General features: G+C 35.8%; 4 protein-coding genes across 4 annotated transcripts in view; 1 reads left to right on the top strand and 3 right to left on the bottom strand.

The window, feature by feature from the left end:
* ippk (inositol 1,3,4,5,6-pentakisphosphate 2-kinase) overlaps positions 1-1,947 on the bottom strand; it is a 13,271-nt gene extending 11,324 nt beyond the window's left edge. Inside the window, exon 1 of the mRNA XM_016507373.1 lies at positions 1,746-1,947. Coding sequence (XP_016362859.1) covers positions 1,746-1,931 — 186 coding nt within the window. The 5' untranslated portion in view covers positions 1,932-1,947. The remainder of the gene's footprint in view (positions 1-1,745) is intronic.
* A 1,714-nt stretch (positions 1,948-3,661) lies between these two features.
* LOC107704447 (protein BTG1) lies at positions 3,662-4,890 on the bottom strand. Its single transcript, XM_016507369.1, has 3 exons — positions 4,741-4,890; positions 4,434-4,570; positions 3,662-4,170 (listed from the first exon to the last, which is right to left on the bottom strand). The coding sequence occupies exons 2-3, from the start codon at positions 4,549-4,551 to the stop codon at positions 3,836-3,838; spliced, it is 453 nt and encodes a 150-aa protein (XP_016362855.1). The 5' UTR covers positions 4,552-4,570; positions 4,741-4,890; the 3' UTR covers positions 3,662-3,835.
* Positions 4,891-6,424: 1,534 nt separating this feature from the next.
* On the top strand, positions 6,425-14,608 carry atrip (ATR interacting protein). The gene is made up of 14 exons (XM_016507368.1): positions 6,425-6,727; positions 7,047-7,365; positions 8,348-8,424; positions 8,621-8,791; positions 8,899-9,014; positions 9,919-10,019; positions 10,120-10,203; positions 10,286-10,412; positions 11,676-12,329; positions 13,251-13,393; positions 13,469-13,560; positions 13,637-13,723; positions 13,954-14,212; positions 14,367-14,608. Exons 2-14 carry the CDS (start codon positions 7,059-7,061, stop codon positions 14,438-14,440), a joined length of 2,292 nt encoding a protein of 763 aa, XP_016362854.1. The 5' UTR covers positions 6,425-6,727; positions 7,047-7,058; the 3' UTR covers positions 14,441-14,608.
* Positions 14,609-15,826: 1,218 nt separating this feature from the next.
* Positions 15,827-23,333, bottom strand: LOC107704442 (protein shisa-5-like). Its single transcript, XM_016507365.1, has 5 exons — positions 23,136-23,333; positions 22,017-22,176; positions 20,535-20,659; positions 18,161-18,370; positions 15,827-17,000 (listed from the first exon to the last, which is right to left on the bottom strand). The coding sequence occupies exons 1-5, from the start codon at positions 23,194-23,196 to the stop codon at positions 16,822-16,824; spliced, it is 735 nt and encodes a 244-aa protein (XP_016362851.1). The 5' UTR covers positions 23,197-23,333; the 3' UTR covers positions 15,827-16,821.
* Positions 23,334-23,873: the final 540 nt, after the last annotated feature.

The following is a 23,873-nucleotide window of genomic DNA, read 5'->3' as shown; positions in this document are numbered from 1 at the left end:
GGGCGGTGGATATTTGTGGCGGTCAATGTGGATATTGTGGATGAGTTCTTCTGTGTCATCACGTTCTATTAGTTCTTCAGCTTCAGTTTCGGAACTTTCAAGTTTAGTAACACATACAGCTGTTCCATCACCACAATGCACCAGTGAAAGTGACCCCTTTCAAACAGTGTCGCGTTCCGAACGTTGTTTAAGTGACATATACCGGTATTGAGGTATTTTCAAAATTAATATCATAACAAAAATAAACACCGGTATTCGGTATGAACCGGTATACCGCCCAGCACTAATTGGCAGCACTCGGTGCCTGGTCAGGAAATGTCATGCTTACCATAGCCGCCTGCGAATCGTTGTAGTTTTTGAAAAGTGATTTCTGTTAAATAAAATACCTCCTTTTGAAGTGGACTTTGAGCGTTGTAACTTTGCTGATTTTTTATGCTCAAAAAGCAACATTACAGACTAACTAAAGTTGAAAAAGTGAAAAAGCATAAATAGGACCCCTTTAAAACCAGACAAGGCGACGTGACAAAAAAGGAGAGTGTGGGAGTGTGAAAGTAACCAGCAAATAGAGATGGACAAGCATCAAAGCTTCACTCGTTTTCCCCACACAGTTTTGACATGATTTTATCAACATATTGGTCAATGTTGTCTCGGGCAGCTTCCTGTGATTGGACACACAATTCTGTGCTGTAATCTGTAATACAGATCCAGCCCATTTATGACTCCAAACTTTTTATTTATCATATGATGGTACAGACGATCACAAACGAGCTGGAAAATCAGACAAAGGTTAAGCTCTTTCCGTTTTACAGGAACATTATATCCTCGATCTTAACAAAACAGGACCTTGACATTGCAATGCTAGTGAGACGAGGACTCACCTACATGCTGAATGAACCGATACATTAATTATTTACATACAGTTTCCATTACTTATAATAACTCAGACATAAATTATGACTTATTTGGAATAGATTTATTAAAAATGTATCTCCTTTGTCCAAATAAGGAGAGTTTAGACCAAGAGTTTAGTGCTTAGACCAAGTTCTAGCAAAAGTCTTTTTACATGCAATAACTTAAGTAATAACTTAAAACAATATTACATTGTTGAAAATTCATATGCCAAGATCTTTTTAGTCTCTAATTGTACTTTTCTTCCCAAAGATCAGCCATAAAAGTGAACAACAAATTTATTACCATCCATCATGGTGGTCTAAAACCGGTCTAGACCCCCATTTTCTTTTACCCAATGAAGGGGGAAACTGTTAAAGGTTTCCAATCTGAACTTTGAAGCCTGGACGGGGAAAATGTTAAGTGGATATAATCTTATCGCCAATAAAGACCCAATTTTAGATGCACAGAACCATCCACAAACTAAAACATCACCACTGACCATTCATTAAATGAATCTCAGCATTACATATGCCAGTGAAATAGATTTAATGAACTTTAGAGCTCATAAAGTGGGTGTGACATGGGTAACACACAAGAGCCACATATAGTACATTCACTTGATCAATGAATCCTGGTTTAGCCTGCTAGGTGGCTTTTAGCTTTAAAGCCCTGACAACACCCTTTTAAGACAAAGAAGCAGTTTGTTTCCGTTTAATAGTGGTATAAGATTACCAAACTTTATGTTTAGGTCCTTTCCAAGTAGTTTGATTTGATTTTCTGTTGACTGAATCCGATTCGATAGAGTTTATATGAATCTTGGCTAAGCTAAAAGCTAGTAACTATTAAACACAAACCTGCAAATGAGACACGACCAGGCTCTTGTTGCCCTCCCCGTGATATTTCCAGTCGTTTTCGTCCATTTTATCCAGTTCCATAACCCAGAAGAACCGTAAACTGATGGGGGTTTGGCGCAGATTTGAGAGTCCGGGCGAGGTGATCGCGGTCAAGCGCAAAACTTCTGGAGGAGCCGCGTCTGACATACCCCTTTCGCGAAGACACGCCCCCTCTGCGCTCTCATTGGCCAGACGCAGAGATTGCGGTTTTTCATTGGCCAGAAGTGTTTGTCATTGTTAAATTCGTCCGATGATTGGATGCTGAAAGTGACAATCAAACATTCGCCCGTTACTGAAGCAGTTTATAGACCGTATCAATAGAATGATGTCATGAACGCATGATTGCTGTCTTCCTTCCTTTTTCTTTTCGCTTGCGCATGATTTTCTCAGAGAAAAACAACAGAAAGATTTATAAGTATTATCGATCCAAAAATAAAATAATAAAAATATAAATGTTATATTTTTATTTTTATTATATATGTATATATATATCATGGTTGGATTTATTGAAAAAAGTTATATTTATTTTTTTCCTGAATACATTTCAAATTGTATATCTTACGAAAAATTATAAGACTGTGTCTATAAAATTATGTCATGAATACATGATTGCTGTTTTTCTTTTCTTTTCGCTTGCACATGATTTACTCAGAAAAACTCAAAACATCTTATTTTTGGACTTATAAGTTATAAATAATTAATTAACACATAAATAATTTATAAATATCACCTGAATACATTTTAAATTGTATACCTCATCAATATTAATATAATTATTGCATATAATTTGCATGTAAAGAACTTAAAAATATGTTTAATAGGCTGGGATTGTAGAGGGTTTCTGTATTGGCAAAGAATTAGAAAATCTCAATCTAAAAATTCTAAACTAAAGCAATAAAATGTGAGGGACTTTTTTAGAGGCCGAAGTTTCTTGTATTTGGTCTAGTAGGACAATTAAAACTTTTTCAAATAATTAAGTGACTACTAAAGTAATGTATACATTTATGACTATGCATGATTTCAAATGCTCATGTAAATGTAAGGAGACTAAGAAAAATCAATGAAAAGGTCTTATAAATATTGAAATACAAACAAAATTAAAGAAATGTTCTTTAAGATCATCCATAAAAAGTATTACCAAGCAAAAAGTAAATTATAATAGTGATTCAACATTTTATTTTGTGATTCACATCCAGAAATCTAATTCTTTGTTCTGGATTTTTTTTTCTTTTTTTCATTCAATTAAGAATATAATTTAAAGATTTAGGCCTGGTTTCACAGACAGGGCTTAGGTTAAGCCAGGATTAAGCCATAGTTTAATTAGGACATACAAGTATCTTTTATAAACGTGCCTTAGATTAGAAAATACTTCTGTGCATCTTGAGACAAAACAATGGCACCGACATATTTTAAGATATGTCTTTCTGTTAAAACAGCCCAGGCATGCATTTTAGTCTGGGACTAGGCTTAAACCTTGTCTATGAAATTGGGGGGGAATGTTTGACTTCTATTATATTTAATTGTAATTAATATTAATTTATTATGTAAGGTAAATCCCATATCCATAAAACTTTTGGAAGAGTAAATTAGTTTTTGTAGTTTTTAAGAAAGATGCTAAATTTGTAGCTTGTCTAATTATTATAAGGTGCTTGCTTATTAAGAAACATGTTAAGTGTTAGAAAAATAAGGTAATTAATACATTGTAAGTATAAAGAGTCTCTTGTATGGCTTATGCTCTGATTAAATCTGTGTATCTAATACAGTTACATGGAATAACCACAAAAGACAGTTTAATTTTGTTATTTTTTTTTAGAAATTAATAGAAAAAGTATAGAAATTTTAAAAAACATATTCAACATGACTGTACAGGGAGCTTAAAAACACACTTAATCAAAATACATCTGTTTTCACCATGAGGTCAACAGGATGAAGATTTCACTGTTGATTAAAAAAAAAATCTGTCTAAAAAAAACAAGGTTCAAAAAGAAATTGAATGTGAGCGATGCCTGATTTACTGTGCTCACAAGCAGCTAATTACACAGAATCACTCTTCAGCTGGAGCAGGTCATCATGCCGAAGGATTTGGACGGACTCGACTGTCCGATTCTCAGTTCATCTTTGCAGCTTTCCGGCTGGTTTGTGTCTGGAGGTGTGGACTCGTAGAGGACACATATGGACCCGTCCTCTCCGATCCGGTAGGACACTTCATACGGGTCGACCCACATGGTGAGTTCGCTTGGCAGCAGTGAAAAGAGTTGCTCTTTTGTGAGTCCGATCATACAGGCCGCTTTGCCTATCAAAGGGTCCATCTTGTGGTTGATCCGGATGCACCTGTAACCCGAACCTCGGCAGGGTGCGTTTGGGAACCAGTGGTGCCGATAATGATCTACAATGAAAGAAGAAAGTTAGGCCTTGGAGCAATCAAACATGGCCTTATTTGCAATTCTTTGCCAAAGTTTCTGGTACTTTAAGACACAAAATGGTGCAAGTTTCAGTAAATGGACTTTGGTGCTGCAATAACCTGAGTCTCATCTTCATCTGCTTTGTTCAAAACAATGTTTGTTTTCATTGTAAACTACAAAATTTGGACCATGATGTAGTTGAATTTACTTCTAAACAATGGAAAGGTCATGCCTGATGCTCTCTTACCCCCTAAAGCTTCTTCCAAAGAGAATCTGAACTGTTGCAGCTGTTCTTCTGAAAGCAGCCCCGTTCCTCTCAACAGACGTGTGACAAAGTTAGCAGCAGTAGAGACTTCGGTTTTCATCGTGAAGACTTTGCATGAGCTGAAACGGAAGACGCAATCAAACTGTGAAAAACAACCAGATGTCAGAGCAAACGGTTGTTTGAGATCAATCAGCTCAAGTGCAGCTGAACTCAACAGGCCAGGCCAGTGTCTTTGGCATGTTCCTTTGTTCAAAACAACACGGAAAATCGCCTCTTAAACGCCACTGACCTGCTCCAGTGATTCGGTTTAGGGATTCAAAGAGTTTCCACAGCTGTTGAAAGTGCTTTTATCGACGCGGTAGTGAAAACGGGCAAATAAAACTCTTATTTTCGACCACGGACTTCCTCCTCTAGCGGTGGCTCGAGCTAGTAAGTGCAGCTCCTGCTCCGAGGAGTAAACACTCCACAGGCCTCCGCCAATCAGAGCGCGGGCTGCCTCTGACGTCACAAACATCCATTTCCATAAACAGACGGTGTGTCGCATATCAAACGAGTAAATTGTAGCTGTTGCAATGCGTTCTTGTGTATACTTGTTTATAATGTATGGGGCATCTAGTTTATTGTATGAGGAATTTATAGATGCATATCCTCCTGGGACCCAGGCATAGACTTTTGTCTTCTGTAGAGGACATTCTATTTTAGTGAATTTCTCTGTTATGTCCCAGATTGCACATATATGCTCTATATGAAGGTCTGCATTTACATCTGCATCTTTTAATGTTTGCTCATCTGCGATACGTCTATAGGACGTTTCCTCTCAGATGTCAAATAGACGTTTAGAAGATACATATATACACATTTTATTTATTTATTTATTTAGTCGCAATTGGTTACCTTTTTATTTTTTATCCCGTGGCGGAAACACGTTTCCATGGTTAATGGTGTACGGACATTTAAAAAGGTAAAAACTCTCCAAACGCACCGTTCATTGGGCCAAACTTTACAAGATAATAACTTTTAAATCACTACTTTGAGTGTGTTTTCTAAATGAAATCGTTTCAAACCCTTTTGTGTATATGACACTTGTCTCACGACGTTTCCGTACGTTCGCTGGTCAATGGACCAATCAGAGCACGCTGTAACATACTAGGGATAGACGTTTAGAAGATGTCTTTAAGATGTTTATGATTTAGAATGTATGTAAAACTTTCCAGATGAAGCGATCTTTAACAGACACTTGCAGACGTAGGTGTGCTATCTGGGGTAAGTTAGGTCTGTCTCAATTAATTGTTTCGTATTGAACAAAATGTGTATGTCACATTGTGTGTACTTCATGTTTATATATAGTCTATAACAGTGTTTTGTTGCGTATCTATACCGCTTTTTCATTTAATATAAAAAGAGTGTATACTGTAGCCTTATAAGGTTAGATGTATTAGTCTTTTAAAGACAGTTTTCCGCCACGGGATAGTTTATAACAGTTATTGCGACTTTTTATCTTACAATACGGACTTTATTCCTCGCACTTTGGAATAAATTAACTTTTCCACGACATTCTAATTTATTGAGATGCACCTGTATATATATATATATACACACATATATACACATTTTATTTATTTATTTATTTAGTCGCAATTGGTTACCTTTTTATTTTTTATCCCGTGGCGGAAACACGTTTCCATGGTTAATGGTGTACGGACATTTAAAAAGGTAAAAACTCTCCAAACGCACCGTTCATTGGGCCAAACTTTACAAGATAATAACTTTTAAATCACTACTTTGAGTGTGTTTTCTAAATGAAATCGTTTCAAACCCTTTTGTGTATATGACACTTGTCTCACGACGTTTCCGTACGTTCGCTGGTCAATGGACCAATCAGAGCACGCTGTAACATACTAGGGACGCTCTTCAGCCAATCAGGTGAGGTTTTACTGCCGTATGCGTTTTCGACTGGCCGCATGCCTTCTCTCTACCAAATCTGTTCACTCCACACTCCAGATCAGTAGGTGGCGGTAATGCACCTTTAAGTTGGTTTGCCAAAACCGCCAATAAACATCAGAAGAAGAAGACTGGCCGCATGGACACTCCTCCACACTGATTGAGAAGCAAAGCTCAGAAATGTTTCCAACCTCACAAATTCTCTGTTTATTTATTTAGTCATTTATGTGTATGATAATAGTTCAGAGTAGCACTTTATTTGGACGGTTTACAGTTTGGTCCTGCGTGTGGAGTGTCCGCAGCAAGTCTGAGAGAGAGACGCACTGAAGCAGCAGGTAACTGACAAACCTGAGCACTTCATTACAGTTTTACCATAGTAAACCCAGTATGTGACTCTACAAGATCATTGCATGTAGATTACGTTAGATATAATTTTCCGCGTTTGGCTTGAAAATAACTGGATTATTTGCTTTGACCAGTAGCATTATGATATTGTCAATTGGGTTTTTGTTTTATACTACTGACATTAGTTTATTTTTTCAGCTGGCACTAACTGTATTTTATATATATATATATATATATAAGTTTGTCCCACACTGAATAGTGTGTGTGTGTATATATATATATATATTTTATTGTATTTTTTCCCCAAAGCTCCTCTTTGTCATGGACTTCCCACCAAGCAAGAGACAGAAAGGTCATCAGGTCACAGCTGAACCCGACCCGTTTGACGATGACATTGATTTCACGCAGGATGACCTGGAGCAGATTGACACCATCGTGTCCCAGGCCATCACAGGAGACGGCCAGAACAGTGGGTCAAAGAGAACGTTCAGTGCTGTGTTCACTTGCGCTGATGAGCGAAGCGAAGCATCTGTGAGATCTGGCCGGAAAACATTTGCCATCGGAGACGGCTGCAGCAGCAGCAGCAACACGTATAACGATAAAGAACCTCAAAGAAAAGATGTGTTTGGTTAGTATAAGACACTTTGGATTCACATTCCACAAGTCCTTTCTCAAACACTGCCACGTCTGCTTTTGGACCGAGCATTTTTGTAATATTCCCACTGGTCTTTGCATAGCTCATTTCTGCTTTATATGAATGGGTAAGTGTATGTGCGCAATGTCTCTCACAGCAGATTTATAGTAATAACAACAACAACAATAATAATAAAAATGTTTTTATTTCATTTGTGCATTGTATGGACTCTGGATGTATTATTTTGCATCTCAGAGTGGATTTATAGTATTAATAATAACTATATAAGATAAGATTTAATTTAATAAAATGTAATATAATGTGATTAAATGTAATAATACTTAGTTAATTTAATAACAACAAATCAAATATAACAGAAAATCCAATAAAATCCATTATAATATTTACATGTTTTATTTAAATAAATATTATGTTAATTCTTCTCAAATTAAATGTTATTATTTTTAATAATAACTATTATTATTTAAAAAAAAATAGTCAAAGTTTAAATTCTTTGCATATTTCATTTTTGCTTTGTTTGGACTCTGGATAGGTTAAGCTACAAATTTGCTATATAAATTACAAAAGTTTGTGTGTAATTCTGCATCTCTTACAGTGGATTTATAGTAGTAATAATAATAATAATAATAATTAGTTAAGGTTTAATTTAATTATGTTTAAGAAGAGAATTAGATTTAATTTAATAATTATTTATTTAAAAAATCAATATAGCGGTAATATTTCAATTTTTTTTTTTTTAAGTAAAGCAGGAATATTTAAATTTTTGTTATTAAAGTATTATTATATTAATTTGTATTAAATATAATAATAATTATTAATATTATTCTAGATTTTTTTTTTAAGTCTTCTTCCCACATGTCTTTGCATAGTTAATTTTTGCATTGTATGGACTCTGAATGGGTTAAACTAGAAATTGAACAAGTTTGTATGTGTAATTATGCGTATCTCACAACAGATGGCCATTCCAGTAAAGATGGAGAAGATCTGTACTACAAGCAGTTAGAGCAACAGCAAGCAGACCTGAAGAAAAAGGTGTGTTCTTCAACACAACACGCAGTTCATTTGGGTGGTTCATTGTAGTTTGCAGAAAAGTACTTTTATTTGCTCTCATAGAGGCCCCATTATAGCAATTTATTCCTGAATTCCACTTTTTAGGCATTGATTCTGACACTAAAACAGTCATCATTTAGTTTTTCATGACTCTGTCTGCATTTCTCTTCACACTCAGCTGAAGGAGGTAGAGGAGGAGATCCTGATGAAGAACGGAGAGATCCGAGTCTTGCGTGACTCCCTGAAACTGGCCAACCAGGAGAAGGAGCAGCAGCGGCAGACCCAGCTCGCCCTGGAGAAAGAGAAAGCTCACGCTCGGAGCGAACACGAGAAGGAGCTGTCCAGGAAGGTACGGCACGAGTTTGACTGACAGCCTCGCAGACCTGGATCGGATTGGGCTGATGAATCGGTTCGTATGAGCTCACTGCGTGTAACGAAATGCTTGTTTCGCTGCAGGTGCAGTCGCTGCAGTCAGAGTTGCACTTTAAAGAAGCCGAGATGAATGAAATGAGAGGGAAACTTCAGAGCATTGAGCGCGGAGGAAAGCAGCCCGGTACTCCTGCACGAAACATGTAAATGCAGCATTCCTTTTTGTTTGAGAAACTGGTAATGAGAGACAGCTGTTCTGTGGTCTGCACTGACTGGTACAACATTTTGTTCATTTATGCATGTCTTTTTTTTGTTCATATAAACACGTCTCTTTGCATGCACTCCACAGTGCATCATGTTACGTTGTTTGTTTGTCACTAAGTAAGTTTTATTCAATTACATGGTACTAAATATTTCAATAATAATATCAATAATTGTTATTATAATAATTATTGTACAGAATAAGTAATAGTAATACTTCATTATTTTTTAATAACAACAAAAATATTAATTGTGATCATACTATACTAAAAATATTAATTTTTATTATTATTATTATTATTAATATTAAAAAACAAGTATTAGAAATAATAAATAATAATAATGATTTTATTTAATAATAACAACAATGGTATTAGTAGTATTAATATTATTAACAATAATAATACAAATATATTACGTGATTATAAAAAGAAATAATTTTATTGATTAATATTTTATTGTTATTATTATTAAATTGATAGTAATACTTTTTCATTTTTAATAACAACAACATGAATAATAGTAGTAATAATAATCATTCTTATTGTATTTATTATTATTATTAAATAAGTAAACGTAATACTTTTAAATATAATATAAAAAATATAAATGTTATTGTTAAACAATGTAATATTAAGTGTTACTATTGCTTATTTTTATAATAATAATATTAATTGCTAGTCTTATTGTTATTAAAAGTATAGGTATTACTGTTTTTAAATATATTATTACAATTCATATTAATTATTATTAATACCTTGTTTATTTATTGACAGGTTAGACTGTTTCTTGAAAACTGATCTAGGCAAATATGAGTTGATTTGTGTGGTGTTGTTGTGTTAACAGTCTTCACTCTCCTGCGAGTCGAGCGTTCATGACTAAAGAACATTTCTCAGCCGAATTCTCCAAGAAAACATCTCCTGTCAAAAAAGCCCATATATTAGAGGGTATGAATTATTGTCTTCTATGCTTATGCACATTTCCTGTCTGCTGATGTGTTTACATTGCCATTCAGTCACTTAATATTGCATTTTCAAAATCTGTCAGATGGTAAACCAGCTCAGTCCAAACGTTCCCTCGCAGAGGAGCCGCGATCGGACCGAACCCTCAGCGCCGATCACCAACAGGAAGGTAACCGCTGATCAGATGTCTTGCATGTATCTTCTTGTTATCTCAGTGTGTTGTGTTGATGTTGTGGTTTGTTACACTGTAGGGTGTGTGTTACTGAACCTGCTGCTGCAGCAGCCGCTGGATCCGAGCACTTTGGGTCTGTGTCACCTGCTGTCCATCAGTCCTGACGCTCTGCCAAACGTCCTGTCACAGCATGGCTACGTCAGCCCGTAAGCCTCAACAAGCCCCGCCCACTGGGAGGAGCACCTGAATGAAACGCATAACACTTCTGATTGTATTTGTGTGTGTGTCCTGAATGTCCCGAAACATGAGAAACCTACTGTAAACATTGGCTTCCACTACATACAACTGTTTGTTTTCAGAAATCATCGGCCCGCTTTTACAACATTAATCATACAATATTCCATTGCGTCATTTGTAAATATTGGTATTTCCCAATGGAACGTTTGAGCAATGTCAACTTTGGAAACGTTGATCAAATATATACGGTTCATTAAGAACACCAGCTTCACATTCATTTTAGAAGAAAACAAAAAAGCTTTGAAACGTCTTAAAACGTCTTTAAAAAAAGACGTCTTGCGTCTTTTTTAAAAGACATTTTAAATCATGACATTTGCTTTTTTTTTTTTATATGTATATTATTAAAATTGTATTTTATTATTTATTAAATAGTGTAGAATATTGAATTGATAACAACAATAATAACATTGTACTTGTATTATTCTTATATTTTTTATTGCTAGTGGTAGTAATATTAGTAGTATTTGCTTTTTTTTTGCATTTTTAAAACAAAATATTTTAACAAAATATTTGTTGCATTAATTTTTAAACTAAATATAGAAGATTGTGTTAATTCTTATTATTATAATTATGATTTTACATGATATATGCTTTTTGTGTTTTTAAAATGGTAAAATATGTATTTTATTATTTATTAGTAAATTACATATTGTTAATAATAATAATTATTATTATTAGTGATAATTTTACATCATGGCATTTGCTTTTTTACATTTTCAAAGTAGTTTTTATTAAAATTGTATTTTATTATGAATTTAAATATGGTATTGGTAATAACCATTGAGTTGATAACTATATATGACTTGTAAAATATTCCTTTTAAACTTAAAATATTTTGTATTTATTATTACAATTAAATATTATTAAAAAATATATTATTGTTATCATTGTTATTATTAATAACAACAACAATAATAATTTATTAATTTCTTAAAGTAAAAACTATGAAAACCTAGAAATAGAAAGGGAAAAGTTTAATTCTAAAATGTGATTTTTAAGCCTGGAAACTTGTGAAAATTAAAAAAACATCCATGTTTGAATAACTATTAGCATATTATATTATACTATAGCATGTAGTATATAGTATAACTATTTCTTCAATGTTTACTTTTATTGCATCTTTCAATATCTGAAATATTGTGAATAAGAGTTTTTTCCCCCTCTTTCTTCAGGGAATCGTTGTCGGCTTCCAGCTCGTCCTCCACAGAACTCAGATCATTTCATCGTCCTCAAGCTCGATTTCACCAGCTGCAAAATCTGGCCATGTCCGCTCTGACCGCATTAGCTCTCCATCACCCCGACAGTGTCCCACATGACCCAGACTCTGCTCTCCAACCCACCCAGCGCTCCTGTCCAGCCGCGGCGCACTTCCTCCCCCTGCTCACCTTCCACATCAGCACATACTGCCAGTCTCTGGAGACGGTGGAGAGCTCAGCAAAGACCTCGCTCCACGGCAGCTCACTGTCGGGATCGTCCGACTCCAGCCTGACCTCGAGTCTGGAGGAGTCTCTCGGCGGTCAGGAGGAGTTCGCCCTGGCCGCCCTGAAAGCGCTCTATCACATAGTGTGCTATAGCAGCGAGGCTCTGGAGGTGGTTTTGTGCCATCAGGAGGACGTGAAGCGGCTGCAGGGTTCGAAACATCTCCTCAGCGCCTCTGAACATCTGAACGGGGACACGCAGACACAGCTGCCTCTTCTCAGGAGGATCCTACAGCTGGCAGATCCTGCCTTCATTACCGCCGCTGGCCAGAGGGAGGCGCTAGTGAGCACTAGCTTGAAGACTCTTAGTATGCTGGCCGAGAGAGCGCAGGACAACCAGCTCTTGAGGTTTAGTATCATTCATATGCTGTTATAGTTTTTGTTAATATTTTGAATTAGATTTTATTTTTCTGTTTTCTGTTTTAAGTTTAATTTTAGTTGAAGTTTTAGTAATTTTGTTGTGTGTTTTTGTCATTTTTATTAGCTTTTTATGATTTCTGTATAGTTTTTTTTTTTATATTATTTACTACAATAGCACTAGATTTCATTTCAGTTCTTTGGTTTTGGATTGAATTAGCCTCTACAATGTAGTGTTCTCAATTTATATCCATTTTTAGTATGACAAATGGATTATAAGTAATATCAGTCACAATTCATACATCTTGATTATTTGCCTAGATTGTGTAATATTAGACAAAATTGGATTAAATAGAAACATATTTTTTTATGCAGTAAAACTATGCATGCCAAATGAAACAATGTAGTGAAGTCAATAATGTGGCATCCTTCTCTTTGACGTGTTGCATGCTGTAAACTGATACTGTATTGTATTTCACATGCTATTTTGAAAAACAGTCTGCAGAACAAGTTTCAGTCCTCTGAAGAACACATTTGTCATCTGCATGAGTCATTGAGGCAGCCTTTTTCAGAAAAGCAACTATTATATTCTAAAGTAAGAAAGAAATCACAGTAATTTATGCCTCACATGGAATAACAGTTCATTTTATGATGATTACTTCAAAAATTAGACATCCTTGATGCCGTATGAGACCAACAGATGTGACCTCTGGAGGGACAGCTAGTATATACTAGTATGTAGTACAGTAGTTAGTATTCCATTTCAAACAAAGCCAGTGTTTTATTTTAAAAATATTACTATTATTATTATTATTATAGTAATTTACTTGTATTTGTTTATTTTATTTTTTAAGTACATAATAATAATGATGATGATAATAATTAAACTGCTGTCTCATTTCTCAAATGTAGACTCCAGGTGGTGATGTCAAGTCAAGTGTTGTCTAAATGTCTGACTCAGGAGACGTCCTACAGAATAGTCCGTCTGTCTGTGAGATTTCTGTCGTTTATCATCTATAATGAAGACATGGTCACTAAACTCTGCTCACATGAATGTAAGTATCTTTTAGTGCTCCATTGATCATCCTCTGCTGGCATGGTTTTACACAAACCCTCCCTCTTCCCCCCAGATCCATGTCCTTTTCTCAAAATATTCCAGTACGTCACATCTAGACAGGATAAATCCGCTTCTGAGGATGTGTGGAGTCGTTTAGAACTTGAGGTGATTATCCTGTAATATTTCATTTAAAATCTATTACATAAAAATAGTATTAAAAATCTGATTCGTTTGTAAACAGGTCATCCGGTTATTAACCAAACTGTTCACACAGAAGACAGGGGCATGGCCGGCTTTGTGTGAATCATCCTGCCAGTGTATTAATGAGGTTTGATTCAGACATGCCTTCAGAAAACACTTTTTACCCTCACTATCTGTTAGTTTTGAAGCAAAACCACCCAAGAATATAATTAGTTTTTTTGCAAATAAGACGACAAAATGTCTATAGAAGCACAATGGGAAATTATCATTGTTTATAGGGTGTTCAGAACAAATGATACTAAATAGCTACTGATATGTCTGGTACTGACCACACAATACATTTTGATTCCTCCTCAGGTGGTGCGGACGGTCGTTGTGGTTTTACACAGACAATGGCTGAAAACAAAAGGCAGAGGAAGTCAAACGGTGGGTAATCGGAGCTGGACGAGTCCTGGATTGCAGGTACTGCGAGAAGCTCTGATGTTACTGCACTGGCTGCTGTTGAAGGACTCGTCTTTTTCCGAACACTGTCTGGAAGTCCTGCACATGTACGATCAGGTCATTCCCGCCATCAGAGAAACCTTCCGGCTGGTCCCAGATCTGTCCGAGAGCGAAGGTGAGTTTGTGTCCGTACATTCGATTATAGTAATTGATGCCGACGTCATTTTGATTAGCCTGAACATTTGATATAGCACATTTTAACATCCTTAAACATATTTGTCTTAAAGTGAGTCCATTGCAGTGCATTAAACTGTATTCTATCGTCGCAGAACTGGCTCTGGAGGAGATCTGCAGATCTGAAACCGAGTACGTTGAAGACATGGATATGGAAACCGGGTCATGATCAAACATAAAGTCAAGTTTTGTAATGAACGATATTTAGTGTATATCTTGCAATTGTCCCCTCAGAAACATTGTCTTGTGTCCTCAGATTTCGTCATACTTTTAAAGACTGAGCACCAATGACCCGAATTAAAGAATGAATTCTGTATCACCTTTGGCTTTTCCGTTCTTTTTGTATAACAGAATATAGTCCTCCATTGCAAGTGCATTACTGTAGACATGTTTTTTGTTTTTTTTAAATATTAAATATTTTCTGTGGTAATTAACAGCAGGTGACAAATGCTGTATGTTCAATATTTGACCGGGTTCATTATAATAACTGTGTGGGTTAATGCTGTGTGCAAATGGATACTCAATAACTGACTGTACATTATATCATTAATCTGAGGTATAACATCTGAGGTAAGTTACACAAAAACTAAGACGCAAAATGGCGCCAAATGAGTTCGTATTAAAACCATACACTGATTAAAACGAGAGTGCGAGTCCGCGGAGTGATACGAGAGACTTGAAAGTAGCGCCGGTTTCATTTGAGTGGACTGATTAACAGCGTTGCTATTGACGACGGCGAATATTACACCGGACGCGACAAAAGACAATAGAAGTTAGAACCTATAATAATCACAAAAGATAATAGAAGTTAGAACCTATTACAATCAGATGCTGTCTACATTGGATGCGGCGCAGCGAGAAATCCCCGACAGTATCTGATGCCTCGTACTATTTATGAAGAACTGACACAAAGTACAAATGATTTGCAACGGTCGCGTTGCGGCGCGAAACGACAATTGTCGCGTCCGGTGTAGACACGGTGTAATGTTCGCCACCAGAATCAACTTATTCAGAGAGCTGCGTGGTAAAACAAGGCAATGAATTTAAGAAATCTGTGGATTCAATATGCTACATGGCCCAGATAGCACACGTACGTCTGCACGATGTCTGTTAAAGATCGCTTCATCTGGAAAGCATCTGCTGTGTACAAACATCTGATGGCCGTCTTTAAGATGTCAGTTTTACATACATTCTAAATCATAAACATCTTAAAGACATCTTCTAAACGTCTATTTGACATCTGACTGGAAACGTCCGTTGCAGATGAGCAAACACTTGGACAAATACGTCTTGCAGACGTCAAATGGATATCTCCATGATGTAAGTGTACTATCGGGGAGTGGGATGTATTTTACCGAGACACCAAAGTATCTTGTGGCGCAAGTATGCTATTTTTAATTAGAAATAGTCAACACCTCAGTAAGCTCACTTCCTGTACAACATTTAACTTCCTCTGTGTAGGTAAAAGGCTTTGAACAAATGTTCTGACTAATGAGAAATGAAAACATTTGACAAAAATGTGTGAAATGTTAGGCACATAATTTGACTTTAACAGTGGTTCCAGCACAACTTCTTTTTATTTGCGGTCGCAAACATGGAGATGCTTGAATATATAAACATTTGAACATAAAACACTGATCAGTTTTAACATACAATAGAGTTATTAAACCAAGGACATCTAAAAAATGTGACCTGACACACCCAACAGGAATCTGTGGAAGACTGTACAGAGAGAGGAATTGATAACATATGACCTAACTTCATAACACGGAAGAGCGTGTTGCAACATTATCCAGAGTACCAAACAAAGCACCAAAGTACCAAATAAAGCCTCTTCCTCCCACAGCGATATTCAAATGCTTTTCAGACCCTCAAGGAAAGAGTTCACAAGGGAAAAATATAAACCGTGTTGACGCCTCCTTCATAAACGTGGAATTCCTACAACATCCAAAACACAAATTCCATAAAATAATCCAAACACATGGTGGGAACCAACGTTGTATTTAAGGTATCCACGTGTAATTTGCTGCATAAGCTGCATTAAATAAGGCATATTCTGGATCTCTGTCAGGAGAACACTGTTACAAACATTCACAAATGCATAAACCTGAATGGTACAACGTGAAAACATCTAAACAGCATGCTGGCGTCGTTCGAATGCACCAACTAATAAAGTGTCGACGATTTGTGCAAATTCCCAGGATAAAATAAAGCCTGCGAGCTTTAAGGCGTCTTAACGGCATTTCAAGACGAAGCATGTCAGTTATGAGGCTCGAAAAACATATTCCCTTTTGCTTAGTGGAGGAAAACCAAACAAAAACATTATTTGGCTTGGAGTCACAGACAATGGCTGGAGTAGATAAAAATATATTTATATAAACTTAAGTGTAAAGAAAACGATGCTGGCACACGCAAAGACTTTAAAGCGGCAATGATAGCAAACACTGATCATTTCATTCTCGACCCGACTGGAGGATGCTGTCCGCAGTATATGTACATTGCGCAATTGTAGGATAAAACTACATAACCATCAACAATCCAGGTTGTGGTTTAGTAGCCGGTCTTTGGTGGCTCCACGTAGGTGGGGTTGTACGCTGGTTGAGTTGAGCTGTAGCCTGTTGGCGGGGGCGGGTGAGCGAATCCGGGCTGAACTGGTGGTTGCACGGGGTACGCGGCCTGCCCGCCGTCATATGCAGCCTGGCTGTAGGGAACAGGATATCCTGGGCCTCCTGGAAACGCATGCAGAATTACAGCTTCACTTTGAGTCAATGAAACCTCTATCCATATTTTTTTCCATTTCAATCTAGAGCGAAATTTTCAGGTGAAAGCCATGCAGTTTTTTTAGATTCTATCAAATTGAACCTTAACTCAGTTGGACTGGGTAATTTAACACTACCGTTCAAAAGTTTGGGATTTAAGAAATTAATACTTTTATTCAGCAAAGATGCATTAAATTGATCAAAAGTGACAGTAATGACTTATGATACAAAAGACTTGCATTATTTCAAATAAATTAACTTTCAATACATCAAAGAATCCTTAAAAAATATCAGTTTTACAAAAATATGAAGCAACATAGCGGTTTTCAACACTAATAATAATAATAATAAATGTTTCTTGAGAATTAAATCAGCATATTAGAATGATTTCTGAAGGACACTGATGACTGGAGTAATGATGCTGAAAATTCAGCTTTGTCATCACTGGAATAAATTACATTAAAAAAATATAATACATTAAAAACAGTTCTTTTAAATTGCAATATTATTTTACTAAATGACTGTTTTTCCACTGTATTTTTGATCAAATAAATGCAGCCTTGATAAACATAAGAGATTCCTTCTTTAAAAAAAAACGTTTGAATGGCAATGTTTTTTTTTTTTTTATTGGTATGAGATATCTCAAATATGCATTTGAGATTAAATGGTTTAAAAATATATATTTTTTAAATTTTGTCATTTTAAATAGCCAACTTGCAAGAACGCAAAGTAAAAAGGTTTGTTAAATAGTCTGTTATAAAAAAAACATAATAATCTAAAACTAATCTGTTTTAACAGCAATAATTACCAACATATATTTTTACTAAAACACTTTAATAAATCAAGTGTCACAGGCAACATTTTCCAGTGGCAATGCAAATGAATCATTTTGAATTGATTCACAGAAACATTCTGAACGGATTCAAAGAATTGAATCATCTGTCTTAACACTGTCATACTCATGACTCACAAGTCATGAGACAATGAAGGATTGCAAAACTATGTAATGACACATAATTGCCAAATAAAAAGTGCATTAAAATGTCAACATTCACAGCAAAATCATCATGAATATTTGTAAATAGCCCGGCTGACTGGACTTTTTGTTGTGCAAGGTCGTATTATCTTACCAGTCTCCTGATATGGGGGTGGTGGTCCCGCTGCATATGGCTGGCCCTGGTATGGTCCCGTCGGCATGGGTTGTCCACCATAAGCTGGTGTGCCGCCGTACCCGGCCTGAGGCGGCATGGGCTGGTACGGCGGGTACTGACCTCCCTGAACGACAGGCTGCTGAGGATATTGTGTGGTTACAACTGTAGCTGTTGTTGCTCCCATAACAGCTGTAAAAGAATCAAAGGTGAACATGAATAATGAGTTGATAAATTCACAGTCAATGCATAGCATACATGCACATTATATAAAAGACACTGCAGATTTTTTTAATGCTTCTGAAAAAAGCCTCTTATGTTCACCAAGGCTGCATGTATTTGATCAGAAACACTTTAAAAACAGTAATATTGTCAAATATTATAATTTAAAATAATATATTTATACACACTTTGTTTTTAAAGCCAATAAAGAAGGGCAGCCTGATAACATTTGCAACCACAATCACAGCTGTAGTTCCTCTGTCGCAGTTAAATGGATACATTTGAAATGCACTAGACTTCAACTTCCAGTTGTGCCTTAATTATTAGATTATTAGGCTATAAATAGAGAGAGAGAGACCAGGCATATTAATAAACTGACCATTTGTTTAATATGAAGACAGATTTTCTATAACTTGCCATTTGATATTTTTACATTATATAAATATTGGTATTATATTGGCCACCCTGCTCTACAGATATCCACTAACACTGTTAAAAATGGTACATTATATCGCAATTATAAATGAATAACTTTACAACAATACTAAAGAATATCCTTCATGTTGACCGAAAATAAAAACAATCCACCCTGTGAAGAAATGCTGTTCTGCAACTTTAAACTAACTAAAATTATGAAATAAAATAAAACAAAATATAAAAAAACATTATGAAATAAAATAAAACAAAGAAACATTTCTTATTTTAATGTTGCTTTAAAATTAAAAAGAAAAATCTAATTTTTATTCAGTTTAACTTGATGTACTAAAATAACTAAAACTGAAATAAAAATGAATAAAAACTATATAAACATATAAAAAAAACTAATAAAAATAACAAAAACACAACAGAATGACTAAAATGTTCAAATCAAAATGAAAACAAAAGTATAAAAATAAAAACGAATTCAAAATATTAATAAAAACTTACAATGGTATCTCAATGATATTAAAATAACACTGCTTAAAGCAGAAAACAAATAAACAGGTTGAGCAGGTCAGTGAATTTAACAGTGTGTCTTTCATATGATGAACATGCTTCTTAAAGGGGTAGTGCACTCAAAAATTAAAATTTTGGTTTTAGGTGCACTGTCACTTTAAGAAGGGTACTATATTCCTAGTTCCCAGAATGAAAAGCCAAATCACTTCCTCCCCCCTAAGTAACTAAATGTTTAAAACAGAAGTTGAGATGTGTCATGTGAGCGTCTTGTGACACAATCATTAACAGTGGTTATTGGCACTATAGGCCTCTTCCTGTAGCACATGGGTGTTTCCTCCCCGTTTGTGGTTGCTGTGGACACAGTGAGTCAGACTGGGTGGGGAATTCCAGAATGCTCCAGCATTCAGTTTTTCTGCTCTCAAAAGTCACATTCCAGCATTTGTGGCATAGGCTACAAGGTCAGAGAAAGTCTAAACTTGTGAAAAAAAGTTGTACCCTGTCTTACACACGGGTCAGTTGAACAAAACACGCACATGTCATATTTTGACCCAAAATGTCATCTATTTGGCATAAAAACATTCACGTAGTAACACGTCCAGACCATTTGACTTTATTTTGGAATTCCTATTCTCAATTATTATTTTTTATTTACCATATTTATATATTATAACATTATTTAACGAAACTTGATTTTCATATATATTTTTTTTTTTTAGTAAAAAGAATACAGTAGTAATTAACAGTAGTAATTACCAACATATAGTATTTTTAGTACTTTTTTTTTAGATTAGCATAAAAAGGCAATAAAATAAATACTACCATGATGTATACATGTTTATGAAAATAATGTGACATTTGTATCATAGGCTACAAGGTCAGAGAAAGTCTAAACTTGTGGACATTTTTTAAAAAACATTTCTGCCCTGTTTTATACATGGATCAGCCTCACGAAAACACACCTAGGTCACATTTCACACCAAAATTAAAAGAAATAAAATTGAGAAATGTTTTTTGTGAATATAATGTCGCAATTAACAAGTTAGTGATGGGTTTCGTGAGATTCAGTTTGAGAAATTGCTAAATATTTTTTCATTGGCTTCACATTTGAACATGGAATATGACTCCTGTCCAATTATATCATGACTCAAATTGAAAACATGAACAAGAATGGATGCAATCTGCAATTGTGGACACTTACGTCTGGGGTTTCTGCACATTTTGTAGAGGCAGCAGCAGGGGCAGACGCAGCAGATGATGAACATAATGATTAAGGTCACAATCCCCGCTATTGTCACGCCAACAGCAACGGACTTATAATCATTGCTTTAGGACAGATTATGAAAAAAGACACATTAGAAACACACTTTATTGGTTCATATATGACCTAATCACAATCTTATTCTAATTCGCAGATAGATTTCCCTGAAAAATGAACATAATACTCTGTCACTATCAAAACATTTTGACTATCCCAGCTCAGCGGCATTGACTTAAAGGGGTCATATGATGCGATTCCAATTTTTCCTTTCTCTTTGGAGTGTTACAAGCTCTTGGTGCATAAAGAAGATCTGTAAAGTTGCAAAGACTAAAGTCTCAAATCCAAAGAGATATTCTTTATAAAAGTTCAGGGTCAACCACGCCTACCTAAAACGGCTCGTTCTAACACGCCCCCACATATCTACGTCGCTCTGTGGGAAGATTTGCATAACGCCGCCCAAATGTTCACGCAAAGAAAGAAGGCGTAACTTTTATTCTCGCTGTAGTTTTGTTGTTTCCGCCGCCATGTCGTAAAGACGCTGTGTGATTTGTTGTGAAAGTGAAACTACTTTGTTTGGTCTTCCAAAAGAGGACGATATCTGCTTCGTCATGCCTGGAGCTGATCCGTGCTGGTCGCTGAGGAAATACAACAAACTGGGAGAGAAGACTACAATGCCGGCTGTTCTGACTCAAAGTCAATTTAAAATTTTTTATATTTAAAGAGTTTTTATATTTTATATATTTAAAGCGAGTTTTTTGGGCAGTGTAGAGTAGGGCTTGTTGTTTGTCATTTCTCCGATCACAAATGCAGACATGGTTTTATGTTTACGCGGCGCGATGCAACGCAACGCGTAAAAAGACAGTATAAGTCATTATAATCCATAATTATGTCCCCACTGGATGCAACGAATGCCTCGTTTATAATGGGTTTTCATGTTTTTGAATCATCGCTCCGGCCTGACAGGGCATCATCACAGTAGGGTGAGGGGCGTAACATTTCCGTCTCACACTTGAGGTATTCGGCCAATCACAACGCACTGGATAGCTGGCCAATCACATCACACCTCGCTTTTTCACACCGATGAGCTTTGTAAAAATCGATGCGTTTCAAAAAGGCGGGGCGTAGAGGAGAAACAATACAGTATGTGGAAAATAATGTTTTTTTTTACCTTAAACCGCATAAACATCTCATTACGCCAAATACACAAAATACTGTTCTTTTTAGCAGCATCATATGACCCCTTTAACCAATGGCTTCGCTATCTGTTTGTCCGACCAAACAAAAATGGGGATTGGGCTTGGGAAGTCATTATTTTCAAAACGTAGTTTGGTAACGCTAGCGACACTGAAAGACTAAATGTGCATGTCAGTATGAAGCTATGAAAGACATTTCTTCTATCATGAGAGAAGTAAAACTTCTCACAAAAAACAGTCGTCTTGGTCATCCTCGGATAACTTCATAATTGGATTGGAGCAGCAGTATCTGTTATCACACGTCCCACAACAGAATTGTAAAAACATGCAGTCAATGGAGGGCTTCAGCACACCAGCGCTGGAGATGTAGCTCTTGCAGTCATTATCGGCTGAACAAAGCAAAAAGACAAGAGAAATAAATGACAAATTGGCCAACAATATATTATAGGAGTAGTTCAACCACAAATTACATTTTTGCTATCTTTTACTCAATGTCAGGTCACCCAAACCCAATTAGTTGGAATATGACTTGGAATTTAGCCATTTAGATTATTTTTAATGGTACATTTATGGCTTTTTAGAGTTTGACAGTGTAAATAACCATCTATTTTTCTTGTTTGTAAACGAGCAGCACAAACTTTCTGCCAAACGTCTTCTTTTGGGTTTCATGCAAGAAAATAATAAGCATTGGAACAACAATTACATTTATTAAATAATTCCTGTAAGCTGTGTTGCATCACTTGTTGTGAACAGATTTTAGACCCATATGGTATGAGGAAATGCATAACATTTCAGATGTTTTTAAATCTACGGAAACATGTTAAGACTTCATAAAGATAAAAAAAATTCATATACAAAAAAAAAACTCATACAAAATTTGAATTAGATAATTAAACAGATTACAAATAATATCTTTATTTACTACACTGAAAAAAAAAACTGGTGTCGGAAAAAAAAAATCAGAATTTGCTAGTAAATTTCACAAATAATTACAAACAAACATTCTGAATTAAATGTGAAATTCGTAGAAAGACAGAAAACCTAGTAAAACGTAGGCCACTCTAATAATCTTAGCAAAAAAATCATTTTTGTAGACAAAAAAAGAAAACAACTACCAACTAAAAGCTACACGTGAAACATTAAAAAAACAACATCACAAATGGCACATAGAAAAGACATGCTTTAATACATCACAGAATAAGTGCTAAAACATTTCATGTCGTCTGTTTGTCAGGGCAGATCCAGCCGTATAGGCTACTTAGCAGACATCGGTTTACCCAGACAAACCGTAAAAAATAACAAGTCCGAACGCTAAGAAGCCGTTTCTTTAAGTGTTTTAGACACTTACCGAATGTCGCCGTGAATAAAACCGCAGACAGGAGCAGAAGAACCGGGATGGTGGACGCCATAGCTCAGCTCTTCCACTTCAATAGCTCGTTCCGTGCGGATGTTGTAATTTGAGAAGATGCCTAAAGCCCTCACGAGCCCTGCCTTAGGAAGGAAAAAGCCCAGTCCTTAACTTACAGGTTTAAATCTTAACAACGACACTATTAGGCATGTGACGTCTAGAGCGTAAACATAGGATAAAAGATGATGAAGGTTTTGTGTGTGCGGTGTGTCACGTGTGTGTGTGTGTGTGTGTAAAATCATAAAACATCTCACAATAATGGGAATCACAATGTGCATCTCATAACCCATCAAATGCCTCTCCCATCCTGAAGCCTTAGTGGATGAAACAACAACTAAAATCCACACATGTATTTTAAAACTAGGTCTGGTCATAAAAGCTGGTTTTGGGAACATGGTAGCTGGTCAACCAGCTAGAAACCAGCTACCATTTCCAAAACAACTAGGCTACCTGGGGCCTCAATCTCCTTTTTTCTTTACCTCACTGTTTATTTTCTTTATTGCACATTACAGAACATGTACACACTGTTTGTATGCTGGCACTCATGCCAAATTTTAAGACTTTTAAGCATTAAGATGAAGAATTAAGTGTGAAACCACCAGGAACCCTTTAATCTCCAGTACACTTAAAGTCAGCCCTATTCACCCTATTTATTTACAGTTGTATGTTATTGATGTT

Source organism: Sinocyclocheilus anshuiensis, unplaced genomic scaffold, assembly GCF_001515605.1.
Source record: "Sinocyclocheilus anshuiensis isolate Anshui unplaced genomic scaffold, SAMN03320099.WGS_v1.1 scaffold1546, whole genome shotgun sequence".
In the NCBI taxonomy this organism is placed as follows: domain Eukaryota; kingdom Metazoa; phylum Chordata; class Actinopteri; order Cypriniformes; family Cyprinidae; genus Sinocyclocheilus; species Sinocyclocheilus anshuiensis.
Note: the sequence above shows the minus strand (reverse complement) of the source record. Positions and strands in the feature narration are given on the sequence as shown.

Bases quoted from the DNA above. Each gene is read 5' to 3' on its own strand.
- atrip (XM_016507368.1), top strand. From the start codon at position 7,059: ATGGACTTCCCACCAAGCAAGAGACAGAAAGGTCATCAGGTCACAGCT. The intron at 12,330-13,250 runs GTTTAGTATCAT...TCTCAAATGTAG, and splicing joins CAGGACAACCAGCTCTTGAG to ACTCCAGGTGGTGATGTCAA. The intron at 13,724-13,953 runs GTTTGATTCAGA...ATTCCTCCTCAG, and splicing joins CCTGCCAGTGTATTAATGAG to GTGGTGCGGACGGTCGTTGT.
- LOC107704442 (XM_016507365.1), bottom strand. From the start codon at position 23,196: ATGGCGTCCACCATCCCGGTTCTTCTGCTCCTGTCTGCGGTTTTATTC. The intron at 22,177-23,135 runs GTAAGTGTCTAA...TGCTTTGTTCAG, and splicing joins TTTATTCACGGCGACATTCG to CCGATAATGACTGCAAGAGC. The intron at 20,660-22,016 runs GTGAGAAGTTTT...TCTGTCCTAAAG, and splicing joins GACCAAGACGACTGTTTTTT to CAATGATTATAAGTCCGTTG.
- LOC107704447 (XM_016507369.1), bottom strand. From the start codon at position 4,551: ATGAAAACCGAAGTCTCTACTGCTGCTAACTTTGTCACACGTCTGTTG. The intron at 4,171-4,433 runs GTAAGAGAGCAT...CTTTCATTGTAG, and splicing joins TTTGGAAGAAGCTTTAGGGG to ATCATTATCGGCACCACTGG.